At 37.3% G+C, this 25,275-nt stretch overlaps 2 protein-coding genes across 2 annotated transcripts; both read left to right on the top strand.

Annotated features, from left to right (window-relative positions):
- Positions 1 to 7,101: 7,101 nt before the first annotated feature.
- LOC140978448 (uncharacterized) lies at positions 7,102 to 11,043 on the top strand. The gene is made up of 2 exons (XM_073443480.1): positions 7,102 to 7,363; positions 10,345 to 11,043. The coding sequence occupies exons 1-2, from the start codon at positions 7,337 to 7,339 to the stop codon at positions 10,849 to 10,851; spliced, it is 534 nt and encodes a 177-aa protein (XP_073299581.1). The 5' UTR covers positions 7,102 to 7,336; the 3' UTR covers positions 10,852 to 11,043.
- Positions 11,044 to 14,776: 3,733 nt separating this feature from the next.
- On the top strand, positions 14,777 to 15,190 carry LOC140979065 (uncharacterized). Its single transcript, XM_073444419.1, has one exon. The coding sequence runs from the start codon at positions 14,777 to 14,779 to the stop codon at positions 15,188 to 15,190; it is 414 nt and encodes a 137-aa protein (XP_073300520.1).
- Positions 15,191 to 25,275: the final 10,085 nt, after the last annotated feature.

Genomic DNA, 25,275 nt, shown 5'->3' with positions numbered 1-25,275 from the left:
CACTTTGAAAGGTCCATCCCATCGTACTTCTAACTTCCCCACATCACCTATCGGCTTCACCTTTTTCATAACTAGGTCTCTGACCTGGAAATCTCGTGCTCGAACATGTTTGTTATAAGATTTTATAATCCGGATTCAATAGGCTTCCATTCGAATGGCTGTCCGATCTCTTTTTTCTTCAATCAAATCAAGCTCAATGGCCCGGGTCTGGTCATTGTTATTCGAATAAGATTTCACCCGGGCAGAAGATTGTCCGATCTCCACAGGTAAGACTGCTTCTGAACCGTAGACTAAACTGTAAGGAGTTTCCCGGGTAGCTGTTCGAGGTGTAGTCCGATATGCCCACAATATACTCGGCAATTCTTCCACCCAGTCTTTACCTTTTCCATGAAGTCGTGCCTTTAATGCTTGTACAATGATTCTGTTGGTTACCTCAGTTTGGCCATTGGCTTGTGGGTAGGCTACTGAAGTGAAAAATTGAGTGATCTTCATTTCTCGACACCAAGACGTGATTTTCTTCCCCTGGAACTGCCTCCCATTGTCTGAAATTAATCTTCTTAGGATACCAAATCTACAAACAATATTTTTCCAGAGAAATTTCATCACCTCTTCCTCAGCAATTTTGCCAAAGGTTCAGCCTCCACCCATTTAGAGAAATAATCCACAGCCACAAGAAGGAATTTTTTCTGTGCCCGGGCTACGGGAAGAGGGCACACAATATCCATGCCCCACTGGTCAAAGGGAAATGATGCTGAGATAGGTTGCATACTAGTAGTTGGACTGTGTTGAAATTTAGCATGATATTGGCAATTTTTACATGATTGAACAAATTGAGTAGCCTCTTGGTACACTCGGGGCCACCAAAATCCGCCTAGTATCGCTTTCCGAGCCAGGGCAGTCTCGCCGAGATGTTCACCACAATATCCCTCATAGATTTCTCGGAGGACATACTCCATTTCATTTTCTGACAGGCATTTGAGCAAAGGGCCTTGATATGATCTCCTGTTTAAAACATCATTCAAAAGGACAAACCTGGGCACTTGCTTTTTGATTTTTAAAGCTTGAGCCCGGTCTTCCGAGAGCTTGGCATGGACTATGTACTCTATCAGAGAGGTCATCCGTGAATTCTTCTGTGTTAGTGGTACATTTTCATCAACGGAGAGAACCAAACGAGTAAAACACAAGACTTCCCGGGTGCTTATGTCTGACATAGAAGCGGCCAATTTGGCTAATGTATCAGCCTCCTCATTCTCTTCTCTAGGAATCTGTTCGATGCTCCAATCGGTTAAAGAGGCTGCCCAAGCTGTGATGAGTCCCAAATATTTGAGCATTTTTTCGTTTTTGGCTTCATATGTTCCTTTGATTTGCTGGGCAACCAATTGAGAATCAGAATAAATAATGACACGGGCAGCTCTGACTTCTCGGGCAGCTTGCAATCTGGCCAGAACAGCTTCATACTCAGCTTCATTATTGGTGACCCGGGAATCTATCCTCATTGCTAGTTTAACCTTCTCTCCTGATGGAGCAATCAAAACCACCCCAACCCCACATCCTGACAGGTTTGATGCACCGTCAACGAAAACTCTCCATATTTCCTCCTCTCTTGGTTGAACCATCTCTATAAAGAAGTCTGTCAATGCCTGGGCTTTTATAGCAACTCGAGGTTTATATTCAATGTCATATTACCCGAGCTCTATTGTCCACTTAACCATTCTGCCTGATACTTCAGCATGTGTCATGATTCTTCCAAGCGGGGAGTTAGTGAGAACCATGATAGGATGTGAGAGAAAATAAGGTCTGAGCTTCCGGGCACTCACCATCAAGGCCAGAGCTATTTTCTCCACTTCATTGTACTTCAACTCTGCCCCTCTGAGGGAATGATTGACATAATACACTGGCTTTTGGTCAGTACCCTCCTCTCGGATAAGTACAAAGCTATTATCATATTTTGTAGCGGACAAATAGACCCATAGCTTTTCCTCGGGCTCAGGCTTTACCAGGACGTGTAGCTTGGACAAATGATTTTTTAAATCTTGAAAAGCATGCTCACTCTTTTCATCCCATCCAAACTTTTGTGTCTTCCTCAGGACTTGAAAAAATGGATAGCTTCTGTGGGCAGACCGAGAAATGAATCGAGACAGGGCAGCAATTCTCCTGGTTAATTTTTGCACTTCCCGGATAGATTGAGGGGAAGGCATGTCAAGCACTGCTTTAATATTCTCCGGGTTTACTTCAATTCCTCGATCTGTTACCAGAAAACCCAAGAATTTTCCACTCCTTACCCCGAAAAAACATTTGGCCGGGTTAAGCTTTATTCCATATTGCTTTAGGGTGGCAAAGGTCTCGGCCAGATCAAAAACAAAGCTAGAGACTTCCCGAGTCTTGATTAGAATGTCATCCACATAGACTTCCACATTCCTACCCATCTGCTTCTGAAAAACATGATTCATCAGACGCTGGTATGTGGCTCCGGCATTCTTCAATCCAAAGGGCATAACCACATAACATAAAGTGCCTACAGAAGTGATAAAACTAGCTTTATCTTGATCTTCTCGGGCTACGGGGATTTGATGGTACCCCTGATAAGCATCCATAAAGCTCAATAATTCGAACCCGGAGGTTGAGTCCACCAATTGATCAATCCGAGGAAGTGGGTAGAAATCTTTGAGACAAGCTTTGTTTAAATCCCAGAAGTTTAAGCACATTCTCCAATTCCCGGTAGCTTTTGGAACAAGGACCACATTCGAGAGCCAAGTAGGGAATTGTACCTCTCGAATGTGGCATGCCCGCAACAAATCTTCCACTTGTTCATCAATGAATTTGTCCTTCTCGGGACCAAAATGCCTTTTCTTCTGCTTCACAGGCCGGGATCCCGGGATAATATTCAATTTATGCTCAGCCACATGGGACGAGATCCCGACTAATTTCTGCTGAGATCAAGCGAAAACATTGATGTTAGCTTTTAAATAATTTAAGAGACTTACCCGGGTTAAAGCATTAAGATCTCGGGCTACCCGGATATGTTTCCCTGGCTAAACCTCCACCGCTTCTTGTTCTTCCTCCGCAACAAAATGCACCTCCCTTTCCTTGGCCACCTCCTCTGCTCGGCTCACTCGCTTCCCCTTTTCTTTCTTTCTTGCCCTCTTTTGATCCACCTGGACAGTTTCCTCATTACATCTCCGAGAGGAGGGTTGATCTTTCCTGACTTCCCCTACTTGGTCTCCTACCGGAAACTTGATTTTTTGATGGTAAGTGGAGGCCACAGCCCTCATCTCGTTCATGGCTGGCCTCCCAAGAATAATATTATATGAAGATGGGGCATCCACTACTGTACAGACTGTCATGACCGTCTTTCGCAAGTCTCTAGTTCCCAAAGTTAACGGCAGTGTTATTTCTCCTTCTGGATACACTGCATGACCCGCAAAACCAAACAAGGCAGTCTCAACTGCCTCCAACTGGTACTCATGTAAATCCATTTGTACCAAAGCTTCTTTAAAGATGACATTAACAGAGCTGCCATTATCAACAAAAACTCTTAGTACATCATAGTTGGCAACTCGGGCTTGAATGACAAGAGCTTCATTATGAGGTAGAATGACTCCCCTAAGATCTTTCAGACCAAAACTTATGACTGGCTCATTCCTCTTCTTCCCATCAATTTCCAGACACTCTCTCCTACTTCTCGCCTTCCGAGCCCGGTTGGTATCGCCATCAGTAAATCCTCCTGAAATCATTTTTGTTACTCCCCAAATTGGGGAGGAGTCTTTCTTTTCTGGTTGCCTGTTTCTCCTCTCCCGAGAGCTTCCCTCTTCTCTTCTGCTCCCACTTGGGACATCTGCCAATCTTCGGGGAGTGTTAGATCCGAGGCGCCGGGCTAACCAGGGTGGTTGCCTTGGCTCATCATGTGTACGAGATGCTGGCGGGGCATGCCGATGGGATTCTTTCTTTAAAGTCCGAAACTCACTAGTGTCATGGGAACATTCTTTATGAAGGGTACAAAACTCTTTCTTCTCTTGTCTTGACAAGGGTGCTTTTGAACTCGGGTGCTGGGTCAAGTCTGAGCTACATTCTTGGACTTCCCGGTCCCGGGCGATTCTTAAGGGGATATGAGAAAAATGCCCTGAACCACCCTTTTTATGAGTTCTCTGCTTGGGCCTAATAACCCGGTCTCCCCTGGCTCTCTTCAGAGCTTCTTTTTTCTGATTCTGAGCTTCTTCCATGTTGATATATTTTTCTGCCCGGGATAAGAGATCTTCAAAATCTCCGGGCAACTTCTTTGTTAGAGATCAAAAGAAATCTCCCTCCCACAACCCTTGCATAAAAGCAGTAGTTTTTGTCTCGGGGGCGCATGCGGGGACATCCAAAGCTACTCGATTGAATCTTTTAGTGTATGCTCTTAAAGTTTCATACTGGCCCTGCTTCACTTCAAACAGACTAAAGGCAGTGTTTTTATATTTCTTGCTGCTGCTGAACTGGTGCAATAACACTTTTTGGAAATCTTCAAAAGATTGGATACTTTGAGGCGCCAATCCTTCGAACCACCTCTGGGCCGAGTCAATCAAGGTGGTCAGGAACACTTTACATTTAATCTCGTCCCCATAACAATGTAGCATGGCCATGTTTTCGAATCTGGTGAGATGCTCTTCAGGGTTAGAACTCCCATCACAATCCTTAATCATGGCTGATTTGAAGTGCCCAGGAAGTAGTTCCCGGACGATGACATCAGAAAATGGGCAACCCTTGATGACTTGAGTACTACTCCTAGAGCCAACTTGCCCCTCCAACACTTTCACCTTCTTCCTCAACTCTTCTAACTCTTCTACCACAGTAGGAGATTTTGAACCTGCGCTCGACTCATTCTCTTCCTCCCTTCTCTCTTCCTCCTGCTCTTCTCGCATATGCTCCTGTTCTTGCTCTGATCGGGTAGAATGATTAGCAAGGGGTTTCTTTGCTAAGGCTACCTCCACAGCATCAGATATAATTTTGTTCAACTCTTCAGGTGTTAAGTTAACAGTAGGCCGGAGACCAGTGGGCAGCGGGCCACCTGCACCCGAAAGATGAGTGTTATTCTCTTCCTGAATCCGAGAAGTTTCTTGATTCGTTCTCCTGGTAGGAGCCATATCAACGTCTTATAACTCTACTTCCCACAGACGGCTCCAATGATTCGATCCGGGTGAAATGGATGAGCAGGGTCGGATGCTCCATCGGATTTGCTATCAATATGTTAGAGGAAATAAGAGCAAGGCGTCTGGATTGAAAGCCTTCTTCCTGAGATGACTGAAGATCTGCAAACCAAGAAAATAATCACGTGAATGGGCGTCGGAGGGGAGTTCGGCGTGACCACTCCGATGCTTAAGTTAGTGAAGGACTCAAGCCAGAAACCAATGTAACAAGATGATGGGTGTTAAATTGGTGTGAAGAGTGTGAGCAACAAATGACTAAATGAGTAATAAATGTGAGTATTCAATATCTCAATAGAGAATAAATGCAAAGAGAGGATCTGGTATTTATAATAGGAGATGCAATGATGACCTCGTTCTACTTGTTACCTACTAATTATAGTAGGACGACTGATTATATCATACATTCTGACATTTCAAATCTCGTATTAGTCACTTCTACCTGATTTTTTCAACCACTTGGACTAGTGTCAGAGATAGGACGGCCGCCCACACCCTATCTTACTAGTATAAATAAATACGGCACTTATATCGAAGTGGCCCGGGAAGAAAGCTTCTCGGGAATTTGCATGGGAGCCCGGGCATCCAATAGCCCGGGGAGAATATGTCCCGGGTGTACAATGGCCCGGCCCTTTGATGGGCCTTTCCCTAGATCTTCCCTGGCGAGCTATCCGTTCAGTGTCCCAGGTCATCCAAGACTCGGGCTTCCTTTGCCTACCTATCCTGCTGCCTTGGGTCATCTGTGACCCGGGAGTAATCCAGGTCCCTGACCCAGACACTATCTATGACCCGGGATATCACGGGCCATCAATAGGGTTTTTGGTTTTGTAAACTTAACTTGGACCACAAAAATTTGGATTATGGCAACATAATTTCTGTTTTATTTGTTGTAGATTATGACACATTTCTGTTTGAATTGTAGGTCTTCTTGGTCAGTTATACTTCCATGATATTTGAATTGGTGTCTTTATAAAATTTAAGATGACCGCTTTGAACGATGTCATGAAGACAAGGTGTAACTGTAAAAGATAATGATTATAAAATGTTGTAGACCTGATCATGTATAACACAGCCAAAGACAATATTATTTAACTGTTTTGAAATTGTTGTCAATCGTGTTAAACGACAACAATTTCAAATTATTGTGAAACTGTTGTTTTAACTTAAACAACGGTTTTTATCATTGTCTTTGAGCGTGTTTTTAACGACACAACTTTCAAAAATATTTTTTTCCCTCTAGCAGTTTTCTTGTTTTGAGTTACGAGGTAGAGATACTTCGGACCCATTATCATCTCTATTGGCCAAGAATTCAAATTTATTATATATTATCATAAACTTATTTAATATAATGTATCGGCCTTGGCATGAATTTACTTGAATTTCTCAACTTTAAATTGAGTGGGTCTTACGGATCTTAATATGTGAGACGGGTCAACTCTACCTATATTCACAATAAATAATAATACTCTTCGCATAAAAAAATAATACTTTTTCATGGATGACCCAAATAAGAGATCCGTCTCACACAAGTTTTTGCCATTTAAATTTTATAATGAAAATAATAAAGTCTTCAATATAGTGCCCATGTAAGTTGCCAGAAATTTTTTATTCATGCAGTTTTGTTTTAAAAATTTTAAATCAATTTGTAAAATGTGTGTGTCTATANAATGTGAAATAATAAATATAATAAAATAAATTATGAAGATATTCTTTCCATTACAATTATATATGTCATATTTCTTTTTTCTTTTGTCTTAAATATTTATATATATATATATATATCATATTTAGCAATATTTTTTCGACCTTTTTACTAATATATCTCTATTTAATTTAAAGTTTTGTAATTAAATAAATATTTTAAATAACGTAAAATTATAAAATTGTATTGGAACGGAAGTAGTACTATATTTTGTTTTGTCCAATTTTACAACCAAACTACTAGGCCACACCGCATTCAAACGCAACTCAGATTGAAACGAAGACAGGATCCACGTGAAGTCAGCTTCCGCATCGATTTCTCCGAGGTCCGCAGTTTGCCACCCACACTCTGTTCAATTTTGCGAATAATTTGTAGAAATGATTGTGGAAACTTTGAAATTGTTGACACATCGTGAATCTTGAAGCTAAAAATTGGAAATTGAAATGTTTCCGTCATGAATCGAATTGGGCTTAAGCACGAGGTATGCATCACTAGATTTCTTGTGTAATTGAGTTGTCTTTTATAGTGAAATTGGAGCATTTTATTGTTGGTCTTGATCAAAGTTCGTATAGTTGCTACTTTGATGGAATACTAATTCATATTAGCTAGTCGCAGTTCAAAGTTGACATGGTTCTTTTGGAGTTCATTTATCTGTACAAATTCGAGGGAGGATTAGGTAGTTGTGTTTGTCTTCTAATAATCTTCACCTTTCATGGAAGCTGGATGGTAAAAGTTGTTGGTGCTTGCTTTTCTGAAATTACGAATGTGATATATTTTGTTGAACATCCGATTCCTGATTTTGCTATAAACTGAATTTATTTCTCGTGGGTGATGGAAGTAGTTTGGTTGTGATAGGTTCACGGGGGACAAAGTGCGCGTTGTAGGTGTTTGATGATTGTATCCCTTATGTCTATGGAATTTGCTGCAATATCAAACTCGAATCCTCGACTGTCCTTGGATTGGGGAATGAATGTTTGACATTGTTAAATGATACTAGAAGTGACTACAGGATGGGGCACATGCTCAGTTATTTTTATCCAAACTTTATGCAATGACTAAGATTGTATGTGGAAATTGAGAACGATTGCTGTGTTTAACATAAATGTTTTCAATTTTGTTTTGGATGTGATGATTCAAAGGTAGAAAGTCTATGAAAGGTACTGGTTTTATAAGCCGTTCTCTGGTAATTGTGTTTTACATAGGTATGGGTTTTGTGGGTGGTTATGTGCTGCATATTTGGGTACATAGAAAGGCCATGTTACTGTAAAAAAAATTGTTTCGAAGAGAGTATGTCAGTATAAGTATTTTGTTAGTGAAATGAAACTCTTCTTGTTGTTTGTCATTCTGTTTTGGTGAATCAGCTTTGTAGGAATTCCAAAACTGCTTATTACTAGTGTCCCAATTTTATACTACAGTACTACTTATAAATTTGGTGAATCCAACATCATGCTCACATCTCTTTGTTTCTTTTTCGATAAAGGTAGCCTAACTTAGTTTCTTAGCTTCTGCGAATATGTGCTCTGTTTGGTGCTTGAAGCTAACCTATAGGTGGTTTTGCCCGTTCCTTCTAGAGTTTGCTTGTGAGACATCAGTTTGCTTGCATGTGAGACATATTTTTCTCTTGTTTGTGAATTGTGATCATATTCTCTTTTTTTCAGCTTGCCGTTAAATTTCTTTTGCGTTTTGTCACTACGATCAGAATTTTCCAATTCACAAATTTTATGTTTTCTTCTTCTGATAACTGCATGTCCATTTGCTTTCGCTGTTCCATGTTATGCATAGATTGAAAGGGAAAAACCATATTTTTGAAGGAATATAGTGGACAAAACTTACTTGTGGGATAATATCAAGTGCTAGATTGAACTTTGAGCAATATCATACTCACTCTGAAAAACCCATTTATTTCATCATTGATTGAAAAGACTTATATTTTTCTCACTGTTATAAAAATCAGCCAAGGCAGTCGCCTAGGCGGGAGCTGACCGCCTAGAAAAAGTGCTAGTCGGGCTGCCTAGGTGGTTAGGGCTTTTTAATTTTTTTCCAAGTTTTTTTTTTCTTAAAGTTTTTTGGTCTTTTAATATAATTTTTTTCTATTGGCTCTAAACCAAATTCCAACAAAAAATGTGATTTGCTGGCTTTCTCTAACACATCAAAATTCATCTTCTTCTACGATCTAAAGTGAATTTCACGAGAATGATTTTCCATCCAAGGAAGAGGAAATCACAATGATGATATTGAATTAATTTAAACAATGATTTAATATCCTAAAATAAAAAACTTCATTTTATTTTTTATTAGTCATGCTCTCCCAACTTATATCAAACAATGATTTAATATCTTAAAATAAAAATAAAATAAAAGATATTAATATATAATGTTACTAAATATTATAAAAATACTTTACAAAAACCGCCTAGCGCCTAGGTAACCGTCAGCGTACTCCCTACCGCTTTTTGGAACACTGATTTTTCTAAATTAGCAATAGTTTACTTTGTTGGTTTCTAGTTTTAGGTTAGGAATAGTGCTGAATTATGCACGGATTCTCAGTCGCCGCACCAGTTTTTTTATTCTTTCAAGAAAATTACAGTCGTTCATCCAATGTGATTTAAACTCAAGACTTGTTTTTTGGAAAACCAATAAATAACTCTATCATTGGATTGTTTGGTTGGTCAAATTTGTCACTCTTCGTTTATTTATCGGCATCTTAGTGAACAATTATCAGCTTCTGGCATAATGTAATACCTTGCTAAGAACTTAATTATTAGGATACATTTAATTATGAATAGCTAGCCTAACATGGGGGCTAATTTCTTGATTGTGTGGTTATCAAACCTATCTATTTGTACTCTAGTTTGTTTTGTGGGTGAAGATACACATAGCTTCGATTATTTTCGCCGCCATTTTACAAAAAAATGAAATTTCGTTCTGCTTTGTGTGATTGTTGTTATCCTGTGAAAAACACTTGCTCCCTACTCACCAATGAAGAACACTTTTTTGTTCATGGTCTCCTCTATTCTTCTTGATCAAATGGAAGAGAATTGGGCATTTAAAGATACACCAAAAGTACAATGATGTAATTCTATTATTGTTTAAGCAGCATTATGGACCAATGTGCTACATACACAGGAAATCACACAGGATTGCGGACAAATAGTGGGATCTCTTCCATTTCTGTACAAACAATTGTTTTTTGAAAAGATGAATTTGCACCAAGTTAGTTAAACTCTTTTTTTCGTAAAATACGAGAGAATCTTTTTTAGAAGTCTAAAATCCCCTCTCTCCTTACCTTGTCCTCTTCAATAACTAGCATTGCTTTTTTCTGTGTTTGAAAACCATGTTCACAAACACACACGCACACACATATAATCCATTTTACCTCATTGATATTGGTATTTCGTCTTCATTATGTTTCTTTTTGTTATTTTACTTCATTGGAAGGCATTAAAAACCGGCTCTATGCAGGTGACACTACCATTACAAATGAATATTCCACAGCTAAGTAAGGATGCACATAATGAAAGCCCTCATGATATCCACGCCTCAACAACAACCAAAGGGAATTCCACAACTGTGGATGAATTCAAATATGGATTCCCATTTCATGGCTTGTCAAGCATCTCATATAAATGGTGGGGGAGCAAACTCAATTGTGGCAACAGCCAACAAAGTCAAATTACAGATACCAAGGAAACACGGCAACTACCTAAAAGCTCAGCGGATGCTGCTGCTAATTCATCATCAGTAGATGTAAAAATGTCGGAAGTCAAGGCAAGCTTAACGGATGTGGATTCTCAGTGGACAAGTTCGCTCACAGCCTTGAGGAAGAGAGCTGTCGAAGATGGTCGAAAATCATTAAAACTTGGAGTTTACAAAGGATATGGTGTGAAAAACCTTGATAGATCCCAAAAAATGGCGCTTGTCCAGATATTCAGATCACCATTGCCTGGTGGTTGGGAAAATCAGCTTTAGGTGCTTTCAAGTTTTTCAAGGTGATCTCCCTATGATTTCGGGCAGTAGTTCCATTGTGCCTGGTGGAACCATGTAATATTCATATACCACTTCAATAGTCTACTGCTGATAGTTCTTTGATGTTGGTTGCTAACTGTGTACAAAATTCTACTGAACCAAACTAATCAATCGAATCAAGTTTTTCAGTTTTGATTATTTTTTGCAAAAGTAATGCACCAAATTCTTTACAACACATGCACAAGCATCCACATATATATCACCGTGTGTTCAGAATAAATATGGTTTTAATTTTTTGAACTTATTTTTACGTTTTTTTTTTTAATATTACTTAAATTCACTTACCCAAGCCGCATTTAATTAAAAGATAAATACGTTGCTAAACTAAAATTATGCACTAAAGAATTTCTTAATTGTGCTTAATAGATATAATGTAAGACAGTCTCACAGATTTATGTTCGATCGATTCGGTTCATATCTACAGTAAAAAGTAATAATATTGACATAAAAATAGTATTTTTTTATGGCTCAAGAGGACCCGGTTCATACCGGCAGCGAAAAGTAATATTATTGACTTAAAAATTAGTACTTTGTCATGGGTTGTGTCATAAATTTGTCTCACAAAATTGATATGTGATACAGTCTCATGGAATTTTTTGTGCCTATGGCATGTGCACGTCACTTTAATAGCTAAGTTTTACTTAATAACATAATTTAACACATTTTAAATAAAAAAAATATTTATTTTAAATATCATAATTAATGATATTTGGAAAAAAGATGTTCAATTTTTATTTGCAGACGCTTATTAATTAATATTGAACTTTAGTTTTGTATTTTTATAACCATTTCTGATTGAATCATTCAAAAGTTATAAAAAGTACAACCAACTCTAGATAATTAATAAGCATTTAACAATAACATAAAAATTGAAGTGAATTCAAAATACACTGGCCAAAGAAAATTGTGGTGGATTACATATACACACGTCTAAGAAAATGTTATGAAAATCGAATCATGAACAAATGTAAATCAAGTGTTATGAAATCAAAGGCCCATTTATGATTTAATGGAATTTTAGTTATGTTAGAGTAGGTTTCCAGCAAGCCAACTTGTGGCTTGAGCTTTTATCGACTCTAATGTAAAACAATTTTTATTTTAATAATATTTTACAATTTCATTCGATTATGGAATTATATTTTATCTGTATACCCATGCAAGCTGCATAGATAAAGTCCTTCAATATACAATAAGTACCATGATGCCTGCCTCACAATGTAAGATCATGAAACACATTAAGAAGTGTATCGTGTATTCTAAACAGGTTACTAGTCAAATCAGCCGTCTAAAACAAGGATAAAGGTCGTTTGATCTCGAGACTAGCATCTGTGATGTAAACGCCATGTTTCATTAGCAAGGGCATGAAGATGTCCATTCACACAGATGACTGATCATATGATGATACACTGAACAACTTTCTCTCAGACTGTCCAAGTGCTTCTCACTTCTCGAGTTGAATAGTGCGCAGTTTTGGTTCTATATCATTAGTCATTTGACCTGGGACAAAGTAGAGGCTATACGTACTAGCATGCACTTTGATCCGTTCACCGAATCCGTTGAGGGTCATTGGGTGACGAGGTTGGGTGTAGTTTCGAAATACGTAGGAGCTAATGCATCGTAGCCGAGGATTCATCGTTTGCATATGGGTAAAGATATCCTATGTGATCTGATGAGTTAATAGTGCAATGAATCTCTGGCAAGAACTATCCTCCTTTTGCATAAGAAGTTTCGTCCACTAGACAATTGATTTTTGAAAATTTCGGCCACTTTGTTGTTGCTTCCACGCCGCGCCACAACATCTCCAAATTTTGAAAATTCGGAGCCTACAGTCTCAACAAACAAATCGGTTGCGATTTCTAGTGTAATCCAATTGAGGAGGATAGTCTTCGATCGTGGACCGAATTAGGCGATCAAAGGAGTGTTCCATTCGTAGGGATTTACAAGAAAGACTACCTCCGTATAAAAATCGGAATTGTTTGGAGTCCACCATTTAATACATGCAGGTATAATCGCTTAACGCCCTATGAATGGAATTTTAAACAAACGACGCCCAAGAAACATTTCGATTATCGAAACGAAAATTTTAAATTTTTTGATGTATCTTGGGTGCGAGAATTCGATGTCCTAACAGTGATATTAGAGCAAGATTATTCTCAATCGTGAGTTTTAAATCATGTTGAGTTTATTATTTCTAACAGCGTAAAAAATTATCAGGAAACTACGCCCCACAAATTTATTTTTGAAAAACATAATAAAAAAAATTTAAAACGGCTGCTCCGGGCAGGCTAGCTGCGCACAGCCTGACCAGATTCTAAATAAATAAATAAATAATTTTTATTAAGGGGTGCACGTGGGCGGGCTACCCGAAAGGTTCGGGCAACACACAAGCTGTAGCATGAATAGTTCAGACAGCGTGGGAAGCCTCAAGCAGGCTGCCGAGATGTTCTCGAGCAGTCCTGCCCAATGGAGACTCTTTTTCGAGAGTCCCCGAGGCGTTTTCTGAATTATCGAAATATTTCAGGGCTAAATTGTTATTTTACGAAAATGCGGAAGATTTTACTCCTGCGATAATTGTTGATAAAATTTCTTACAAAATAAATAATTGAAATAAGATAATTATTTATGGTAAAATGTGTTTACAAAAAATTTAATTATTTGATGTTAAATAAAAGTTTTTATTTAATTTGATAATTATTGCGGTTAGTGATAATTTACGAGATACACGATTTGTTGATAATATGTGATATTATCGGATTAATATAATATATGATATTATATAGTAAAAGGATGATCGAGAGCCATGACTGATGTTAGGATATTTTACATGTTGTAATTTTGATTATTTGATAATTAAAAGTGAACATGATTTATGGTTCGTTCTCTCCCCGTAAATTTGTATCCCAATGTGCCATGGTCATTTAATGTAAATATTATAATTAGTGGGAGATCAAGATTTGAAGACAGTGGGCCCGATCCTTGGAAGGAGTTTTGAAGATCGAAGACATATAAAATATTTGAAGTTTATATAATATTGCATCGCATCCTTATATTTACCTAGGTTATGGACATGGATCTGTATGTGGCTCGTATAGATCAATTAACTTTTGGTTATCGATCATCTTTTATTATTTATTATGTATGTGATATATTAGAAATAATCAGTATGTGCGTTATTATTAATATAATAACAATATTTGCATGAATCTGACAATCATACAAACAATCATGACACGAGTTTTAAAATTAATGATGAGACAAAATTTTAAAATTAAAATATATAATTTTGGATGAGATCCAAAATTTAAATCAAGCCCATTAAAAGGATAATTAAAAGAAAGTTTAAGAACTCCTTACTTCCATCAACGGTGGTTGCATGAAGAACACTGTCCGCGATCAGTATCTGGCTCATATTATTGGGGAGGACTTGATGTCGGAAAGCCACGACTTCCACTGACATACTTGATGTGAATTCCAATAACTTCGGCTCATATTAGTGGAGGACAGCACGATGACCGTCCACGAAGGTTCGACATTGATGGGTCGGGCTCGACATGTAAAGAGAAAGAAAATTATATTATTGGACCATCCTCAAAAGTGAGGAAAAACTATGTAAGGGTTGCAAGGAGTTGCAATTGGGATCTATCTTTTGGGAATTATGATTAGCTGATATTTATTCGAGATCATTATTTCGCAATTGGGCCATGCATACTCACAAGGAAATTGGATTTCCCGTTTTTCATCATAGGGTGGTGAGAATGTCAAAATAGTGAGAGACAGTTCGTGAAAACAAATGTCCATATTTTACGTCTTAAAAATATTTCAAAATATTCAGTAACGTTTATTCTATTTCCTTTTCAGTATATTTACAATGTCGTCTCGAAACTCATTATCTGTTATACTCGACCAAAACAAGCTGACAATACCGAATTATCATGATTGGCTAAGGAATTTAAAAATTGTTTTAAATTCCGAAAAGATAGCATATGTGCTTACTAAGGCTCCTCCTAAGTCTGCTAAACAAAATGCAACTACAGAGGAACTAGCAAAGCTTGACAAATGGTGGGATCATGACTTGCAAGCTAAGAGTTATATGCTAGCTTCTATGTCAAATGAGCTGCAGAGGCGGTTTGAGGAAGCTGTAAATCCTGCTGACATTTACGGCCACCTACAAGAGTTGTACGGTGAACAAACACGTCCACTGAGGCACTCTATTGTCATAGAACTCATGACATCACGTCTGCGAGAAGGGGTCCATGAGCATGGCGTGAGGATGATTTTGTAACGTCCGAAAAACCAAATCCATGTAAACCACATGCATGCAAAAATACTTGAAATTCATAATTATTTTATTTAATTGATATTAAATGTTTAATTAATGCATAGTATATGATTAAAGGTATGATTGCATGATTAAATGATTATATGATATGATTTCATGAAATTAAAGGATTTTCCCGAATATTCGATAAAGAGTAGGGAAAGGAGACCGTGAACGACCAAGACAAGAATATTTATTTTTCATTAAATAATTGCAAGACTTCCTAATATGATTAAAAATGATTTACTTTTTCTAAAAATATTAGAGTTTGAATTATTTTACGAGTCGAGCTCGATTTTTCTCGAGAAGCCGATTTTGGGCAAAGAAGGAGTTTGAAAAGATCAAAAATATTATTTTTGGGAAAATAATTTTATAAAATTTTATTATTTAATTAAATAATAGAGGATCCACTCTTGGTATTTTAATAAAGTTAACATCAATAAACATTATTGAAATCCACTTGAATAAATTATTCCAATATATTAAATAATCATATTTATATTATGTCATATATTATTATCTTATAAGTATATACTATATACCAAAACTTATAAATGTTGTCAAGTATTTATTGTGCTTTATATATATTTGTAAAAACTAAATCAAGTTTTCCACTTAAATAGCTGGTAAAACCAAAAAAATATTTAAATGGTACCAATAAATTAATATTATGACATATTCATATATAAAAAATCAAGACATCTACTTTAAATGGTTGGTAATACCAAACTAACATTTAAATTGTTCCAAGAATTTAGTGTGACATATAGCAACAATAAAACAAAACTCCCACTTATAAGTAGAGTATAATAATGTTTAAAGAAATAAATATAACATAAATAATAAATAATGATTAAATAATATAAAATATAGATTATTATCTTTTACTAACCTTATTATCATACCAAGAGTTTCACTTTTTCATCTCAACTTTGGGAAGTTAGCTACTCATTATTCAAAGTGTAAAACTTTGAATATAAAATTAACATGCTAATTATATTAAAATGAAGAAATAATGGAAAAACGAAGAGAGAAATATTATGAACTCAAAGGTTTGTTCAAAAATTAGGGATATCACAATACATTACAACGCACGCCCTATTTATACCCAAATTTGAGGAGACAATCACAAATAAAATATTATTTTGAACACATAAGCTTTCATAGGTGTTCCAAGAAATTATGTCATCATAGACATCACTTTTGAAAATTTTTCCTTCAGATTTTGCTTTTCCACATAAAACTAAACATGTAGATAACTGAGTTGTTTGAATTGTGATATTTTTTTTACCATTTGACCAAGTAATTTGAGAGATATGGTCAAAATGCTCTAGCATGATAAAACAGTCACTCTTTTGGTAACTTTATTTGTTGCTTAATTTGATCCGAATTGTGAGAATATTTTTATCTCATGCTTGTCACCAATATTGTAGATATTAAAATCAACTTTCTACGGGTCCAAAAATCATCTTAATCTCATTTGAAAAGCCAAAGTTATTATTGTTTTATCCAACCTGTAAAAATAGTAAAAACTTATAATTACACAACAACATATATTTTATACAATTTATTATAAACATGTAATATTTAAACATTTAATAAAACAAAAACTATTAATTTATATTATAAAACATTTAATTAATGTACAATTTTTTATGTTTATCATTAGGCAGTTTATGTATGATATGATATCTACTCAAACTGATATTACACATGCACCGAGTGTTGCAAGCAGATATCAGTCGAATCTCTGTCCATTAAATTGGAAGGTCGTGAATGATATTCTTAAGTACTTTAGAAGAACTAAGAATTTGTTCTTAGTTTACGTGAATGGAGAATTAAAAATATAAGGCTATAATGATTATAGCTTCCAATCAGATGTGGATGATTCGAAATCAACCTCTGGATTTGTATTCAAGCTCGATGGTGGTGCTCTCTATTGAAAGAGTTCCAAGAAAGACACCACAGCATATTCAACCACTGAGACCGAATACATAGCTGCATCGGCTGCAACAAAGGAGGGTGTTTGGATAAAAATTTCGTTCAAGAGTTGGCCGTCATTTCTCAAACAGTTGAAGGGCCATTCCGCAAGGATTCTCTGGCCAGAGCAATATATGTGCTTTAGGAAAATATATTTTCCAAGCTGTAGATACCATGCCACTATTAGTACTCAAAGATAAATTACATAGTTTTCATTTAAGATTTGGGCATCATTCCGCAAAGATTCTCTGGCCAGAGCAAGAAATGTGCTTTATGGAAATTTTTTTTCCTAGTTGCACATACCATGTCACTATTAGTACTCAAAGATAAATCACATCATTATCGTATTCATATGCAACTCTCGATATACCAATGGTTGCAGATTCGATAAGAATAAATGTGTTGAAGGGACCGTACTTGAAACGTCCACTACTCGTTTTTTAAAAAAGTACTAGAAAATTTTTTAACATCTCACATATTTCGGCCGAACCCTACATATATATACAAAATATTTTTGACACTATTTTAAAAATAAAACAACCAACTAATATTTGAAACTCAATGAAAATATTCAAAACATAAAATCATCCAACGTTTTACCAAACCTAAAAGCAATATTTGAAAAGTATAACCCATACTATCAACATCTCAAAAACCACTCAAAGCATAAATAAAAAATCGTAAAAATATCTTTAACATAAACATAAAATCACTAGTGCGGAAAAGTAGAAATGTTGGTCCTCGGGGTATGTGCACCTTCAGTCTAGCAAAGTCAACCATCATGAATATAAATATCGTTTTTCTTTTAAACCAAGTATGCAACATATCTTTTAAATTTTCATATTAAATCATAAAAATCAATAAACATTTAAAATAATCATATTAGCATATAAAACAGCATTCAGAGCACTGTCATGACGTTTACTATTTTCTAGGTGTAAAATTACCTTTTACCCATAGACGTAAAAATCCTCAAATTTGACTTTTTCTTAATTCCATTGACTCTAACATGTCCCAAATAATTATTTAAGCTTAAATTAACTTTCTTATAATTTTATTTATCTTAAATACTAGACTTTTCATTTATCCCTTAATTATTCATTTTTAATGCGTTTTAATCCCGAATTAATTCAAACTTTAATATAAAATTCTCAAATTAAAAAATTTGACTTTTTATATTAGTTTAGCCCTCGTGAACCATGACTCGACCCCCGTGAGCCATGTTTTGAATTAAATTCAATGATGAAAACCCTAATCCTCGACCCAATCCTACCCTCGAGCCACTTCAATTTTTCATCGAGCCATGCTCGAACCATGCTGGACCAACTTCAAGCCAGACCCCCATGGACCCTACTGGACCCTTAGCACCCAAGAACCTGACCCTAGCCCCAACCGTAAGCCACAACTCCAGTTTCAAGCTTGGCCGAGACTCCCTTCATGACAAGGACTCTTCGAAACGCTCCTAGGACATAGCCAACCAAACTAGACCCTGAACCAGCCACTTGTGCACCCTCTAATGAGTCAACTTAGCCCAGCCCAAAGCCCCATGGCCAAGCCCCTTACTTCTTTCAAGGCTGCGCACCCATGTGCGCTGCTCTGTGCTTCTCGGGTTGCTAGGACTCCTTCCCAGCCCTTGTGCTCTAGTCCTAGCATGGCTAGGACTCTCTCCTTGACCCATCACGGACCAAGCTAGCTCTGGTCCCAGCAGAGACCAAGACAAGCCACAATTCCAATAAACCGATCCCTATGATCATCAACCCTTGTTTTCAGTTTCCAGCTTGATTGGTTCATGTTTGTAGAGTGTTGTGTATGTTCTTAGGACCCTAAAACTCGTGTAAAACATCCTTGATCAATACCCTAACCATGGCAGCCCCTTAACTTTTAGAGTAGATACCCTGTAAGCCAACTGTTGGCTAGGGAATTTATTGACTCAGTTGTAATATACAATCTTTATTTTAATATAATTCATTATTTCATGGTTTGTTATTTCTTTATCTGTATACCTATGTGATCAACATAGATAAAGACCTTGATTATACCTTAATACAAATGAATCGTAATTCGATGTTGAAACTCATTTGTAAACACTGTATAATCTAAATTCGTTCCTAGTCGATTCAGCCACTTAAAACATGGATAAAGGTCGCTTGAGCTCGAGACTAGAATCAGTGATGTTGTGTACCGCGTTTCTTGGTAAGGGCATAGAGATGTCCAAACATGCAGATGGGTAGTCATATGATGATTATACCAAACTACCCTCCTTCGGACTTTCCAACTAGTTATCATTTATCGAGAGGATAAGTCCGTGGTTATGATTGTACACCATTATTCCTTACGACCCGAGACAACACTGAGGCTCTATATGCTAGGGCTGTGCTTTGACTCGTTTACCGACCCTAGGAGGGTCATCAGGTAGAGAGATTGGGTAAAATTGCGACACATGTAGGAGCCAGTGCATTGTAGTCGGGAATTCACCGCTCACCTACGGGTGTGGATATCCTATGTGACCTGATGAAATAATAGTGCATGGAATCTCTGGCCAGAGTATGAGATGTACATTAGAGAAGGAGTTCTCCAGTTGTACATGCGATGCCGCTATTTATTATCAAAGATGCGTCACAGAGTTATCGAATTATTATGCAACCCTCAATGAACCAATGGTTGCAGATTCGATCGGGATATATGAGATGAAGGGACCGTACTGTACGTTAATCATAATCGACTGGTTCTTGCAGGTACTATCAGTTATACCTAGGGAATCATGGGGCGATGCTCGAGAAATTTTGGGTTTATTTTGTGAAAAATAAATCGGATGTTTATGAGACCTTTAAGCAGTGGGAGTTAACCATGGAAGATGTGATGGATTCATTGTCATCCAATCACATGTGGGAGTTGTCAGAACTTCCTGAAGGTAAAAAGGTTTTACATAGCAAGTGGGAGTACCGGTTAGAACATAACGGTAACAAGCGGTACAAAGAAATATTTGTTGGAAAAGGTGAAAAGGAAGTCATTGGTTAGATTGATATTTTCTCTCTGGTGGTAAAGTTAACTACTATCAGGGCTGTACTTGAATTGATGCTAAAAGAAGATTTATATCTGGAACAGTTAGATGTAAAGACGACGTTTCTTCATGGTAAGCTACATGAAGAAATGAATCAATCACAGGGACTTGAAGTACGAGGGAAAGAGAAAATGGTGTGCAAACTTCAGAAGAGCTTGTATGTGCTCAAACAAGCTCCAAGACAATGGTACAAGAAGTTTTATGGTGTAATGAATAATGATGGTTTTCTGAGGTATCAGGCTGATCACTGTTGTTATGTGAAGCTTGATGGTTATTATATGATACTACTGATATATGTAGATGATATGTTGATAGCAGGAGCTTGTCTGGAGGAGATTGATAAACTCGAGAAAGAGTTATCAAAGGAATTTGCTTTGAAGGATTTGGATGCTGCAAAACAAATCCTTGGTATGGGGATCCTTAGAGATCGGGTGAATGGAGTCTTGAAGCTTGAGAAGATTCCTGGAAGCAAGAATCCAGCTGATATGCTCACGAAGGCTGTTATCATTGAAAAACTGAAGTTGTGTTTGACTACAGTTGGTCTCCTAGACTAACAAAAGAGGTATGAGCTGCTGCACTGATGGTGTGAAAATTGATTTAAATCAAGTCTTCAAGTGAGAGAATTGTTAGGTAAGATTTAATGGGATGGGGCACACATTAAATAAAATATTAAAATTCACATATCCCACATCAAAATTCTTATAAAACTGAAAGAGAGAATTAGTTATAAATAGAGCTCAATTCCTTCAATTATTGTATCCCAAAATCAAAAGCTTTTCAGATTTGATAAAAAGAGAGTGTATAGAAAAAAAGAGTGTATTTTTTTCTTGAGTGATGTTTTTTTCTTGAGTGCGGGAATTCTCTTGTGTGAGTTAGAGAAATTATTTTCTCGGTATACTCGGGTTGGGAGTGAGAAATATTGAGTGTATTGGTGCATACACTTGTTGTAATATTTCATCCAGTTATAAAAGTTGCAGTGCTCCGTGGACGTAGCTTATATTGGGTGAACCACGTAAATCTTTGTGTTCTTGTTGGTTATTTTATTCCGCAATTTTTGGGTACTATATTATCATCGTGGTCGGCATCATGTTTTTCGGTGTAATTTTCCAACATTACTGTGGTTTAATTTCGTCTAACCGTACCATGATAGATGTTGCGGTTTTTGGGAATCTGTTGAGAAAAATAGACGAAGAAGGGTATGAATTACTGGAGGAGATGGCTGCTAGCAGTTATCACCATCTGAGATGAACAATCAGAGGAGGAGTGCAGGAGTTCGCCAGGTAACTGACTTTTCTACTGTCACTATGCAATTAGAAGCACTTAATAGGAAAATAGACAGCTTGAACGTAAACGGGACAGCGATGTGCCTGCAAGAGATATTCTGTGATAAATGCGGAAGAGAACACTATGTTAAGGATTTTCAAGACAGTGGTCATTTCTATGTGCATGATGAGGCACCAGTAAATCAAGTTGGGATTCAAAACCGTCCTAGGAATGATCAATATTCGAACACATATAATCTTGTATGGAGGCAACATCCCAACTTCTCATGGGGTGGTCAAAACAGTCAAAATCGGCCACAAGGAGGACAACAGTATGGTAAGCTACTTATGTATTGAACTGAGCCTAGAGAAGAGAAGTCTAGTTTGGAGCAAATGATGTCTAAATTTATCTCATCCTTTGAAACTAGACTACAGAAACAAGATTCATCGATAAAAGGTTTAGAAAATCAGATAGGACAGTTAGCTAAGATGATTGCTAGCAGAGATATGGGCACCTTGCCAAGCAACACTGAAACTAATCCAAAAGAGTAAGTGAAGGCCATGGTATTGAGGAATGGAAAGGTACTTGAACAAGAGGGAAAGGAAAAGGAGGTGCCAAGAGAGGGAGCGGTTGACACGTCCACAGGTAAGTCTTCTAACTCTACACCCGCACCCACTACACAATCTAAAATTGTTATCTCTCCACCTTTTCCTGCAGCATTGAAAAAGGCGAAAATAGATGCGCAATTCGGTAAGTTGCTAGAAGTATTCATGAAATTGCACATTAATATTCTCTTTGCTGATTCTTTGATGCAAATGCCTAGCTATGCTAAATTCCTGAAAGACATCTTAGCGAATAAGAGGAAGTTTGAAGATCACATGACTGCTGAAAGGGGATCGATTAAGGTGCCCGAAAGCGCAACGGAAGTTTCAAAATATTTTTCTTACAAGAAAAATCGAGCAACCTCAACTATGATGTGTAGCAAATACAATAAACACCAAAATGTCATACATATGGTGTTTAGAATTTTTACCTATCATTCACAAGGATTGATGTTATTGCTCCAACCAAGTTGTAAACAACTTAGCTCTTGAAAGGATGCCAAATCTACAAGCTTCTCCTTTGAGCACTCCTTGCTCAAATATTAAGCCCACCACCAACTAGGTAGATCTCCTCTAATTTTGCACTAGAAAAATTAGAGGATTTTTCTTTGAGAAGACTTTTCTTTCCTCAACAATTGAAGAAGAAAATGAGAGAAAAATGAAGGAGAAAAATGATGCAAATTTCGGCCAAGTGAAGTTGTGGAGAGAAGGGAAGGAGACTTTTTTTGGTTGTGGAAAAATTTAAAGCAAAAAGGTGCATGTGCATGCCATGCAATTAACTCAAAAGTTGTCTTCAACCCTTCACCTCCCTAGCATGCTTTTTTCACTTGGGCTTGTAACAATTAAAGGGCCCGTGGGCTTTTATTTAAATATTCCAAACACATTTGAGACCATTTAAACTTTACTTGATTTACTCAAGCCCACTAGTTTAATAATTATTTCTAATTGGGCTCTACAAGGCCCAATGTTATTTAATTAATCCAACATTTGAATTAATTTAATTATTTGGACTCTACTAGGTCCACTAGTGTTTAATTAGTTCAACATTTGAATTAATTTAATTTAGTCCATAATAATGTTTTTGAAAATCACAATTTTCAAATACATTATTTATTTGGCCAACTTTTAATTTAAGAACACTTCCACAAATTAAAAGTCACATTCCCCTTATAGAAGTCATACTTCTAATTTTATTTACGCTTATAAACTCCTTTATAAGCCGTTCAACACATTGAACTATTTTACTTCTCAACGGGATCTAGAAAGCTAGTAGTTGTGTGGCCCTCAATAGTTCATTGATACAACTAGCCGTGGGTTCACATCTCCATGTGATTCGGACTAAACATGTCTTTATTTGAGCATACCCCAATTGCTCCATTCTTACTTATTAACTCCTTGATAATAAGAACGTCAGAACTCAAGTCTGATAGTACCCAACCAATCATGTTAAACGCCTAGCAGCTTCGCTTATATGATTCCCTAGGTATCAAATGATAGCGCCTGCAAGAACCATCCAATTATGGTTAGCGTACAGTACGATCCTTTCAACTCATATATCTCGACCAATTCGACAACCATTGGTATATCGAGAGTTGTCAATGAATCGATACTATGTGTCATGTCGTAGTTGCATCGATGGTGTAATCTAAGAAACCCCTTTCTTAATTACCACCATACTCTGATGAGAGATTTAAAACTACATACACATGAGATTACACAGGATATCCATACCCGAAGGTAAGCGGTGAATCCCCGACTACAATGCATCGACTCCTATATATTTCGACAGAACACCCAACCTTGCCACCTGATGACTCCTTAAGAGTCGGTAAACAAGTCAAAGTGCAATGCTAGCATATAGAGTCTCAATGTTGTCCCTGGTCATAAGGACTAATGGTGTACAACCATAAACTAGGACGTTTCCACTCGATGAGTGAGAATCACTTGGAAAGTCCTATATGGAGGGTTGTTCAGTGCACTCTACCAGGAGCACCTATCTGCATGCTCGGACATCACAATGTCCCCTACCAATGAAACATGGTACTCACATCGAAGATACTAGTCTCGAACTCGAGCAGCCTATATCCTTCTTAACGGCGGCTGAATCGGCTAGGAACTGCTTAGAACATACAGTATTCCAAATATGAGTTTCATGATACTCATCATATGAGCATCTCATATTATTTCTACTATTTGTATATTCAAGGACTTTATCTATGCAACATGTGGGTATACAGATAAAGAAGTGCCAAACAATAATTTCAAATATTATTAAAACAAAAACTGTTTATCAATAGAGTTTCATTGTGAACAATCGGCCAACACTTGGCTCGACGCGCACCTACTCTAACAATCTCCCACTTGCACTAGAGCCAACTACCCATATGCTTTAAACCCATCGATTCGCGATGCTTCTCGAATAATGGTCCAGGTAAAGGCTTAGTTAGCGGATCAGCAACATTATTTGCGGAGCCGACTTTGTCAATCTACAGTTCTCCTCTTTCCACAATCTCTCGGAGGATGTAGTACTTTCTCAATATGTGTTTGGACTTCTGATGAGACCTCGGCTCCTATGCTTGAGCTATAGTTCCCGTGTTGTCACAAAATACCGGGACATGAGCAACTCCATTAGGAATGACGCCCAACTCTTGGACGAAATTCCTTACCCAAACAGCCTCCTTTGCTGCAGCTGATGCAGTAATGTATTCGGCCTCAGTGGTGGAATCCGCAGTACTATCTCTCTTGGAACTCTTCCAAGAGACAGCAGCACCATTGAGCATGAATACAAACCCAGAGGTTGACTTCGAGTCATCGATATCGCTTTGGAAGCTAGAGTCGGTATATCCTTCCAATTTTAGTTCTCCACCCCCATAGACCAAGCACAACTTATTGGTCCTTCTCAAATACTTGAGGATGTCTTTCACAGCTTTCCAGTGTGGAAGACCAGGATTCGATTGATATCTACTCACTACACTTAGTGCAAAAGCCACGTCAGGACGTGTAGATATCATCCCATACATGATGATACAAATTAAAGATGCATAAGGAATGCTTGTCATCGTCGCTATCTCTGCATCAGTCTTGGGAGATATAGACTTGGATAGGGACACGCCATGACACATTGGTAGATGTCCTCTTTTGGA

The sequence above is a fragment of the Primulina huaijiensis genome, chromosome 6 (assembly GCF_012295235.1).
Source record: "Primulina huaijiensis isolate GDHJ02 chromosome 6, ASM1229523v2, whole genome shotgun sequence".
Lineage (NCBI taxonomy): Eukaryota > Viridiplantae > Streptophyta > Magnoliopsida > Lamiales > Gesneriaceae > Primulina > Primulina huaijiensis.
Note: the sequence above shows the minus strand (reverse complement) of the source record. Positions and strands in the feature narration are given on the sequence as shown.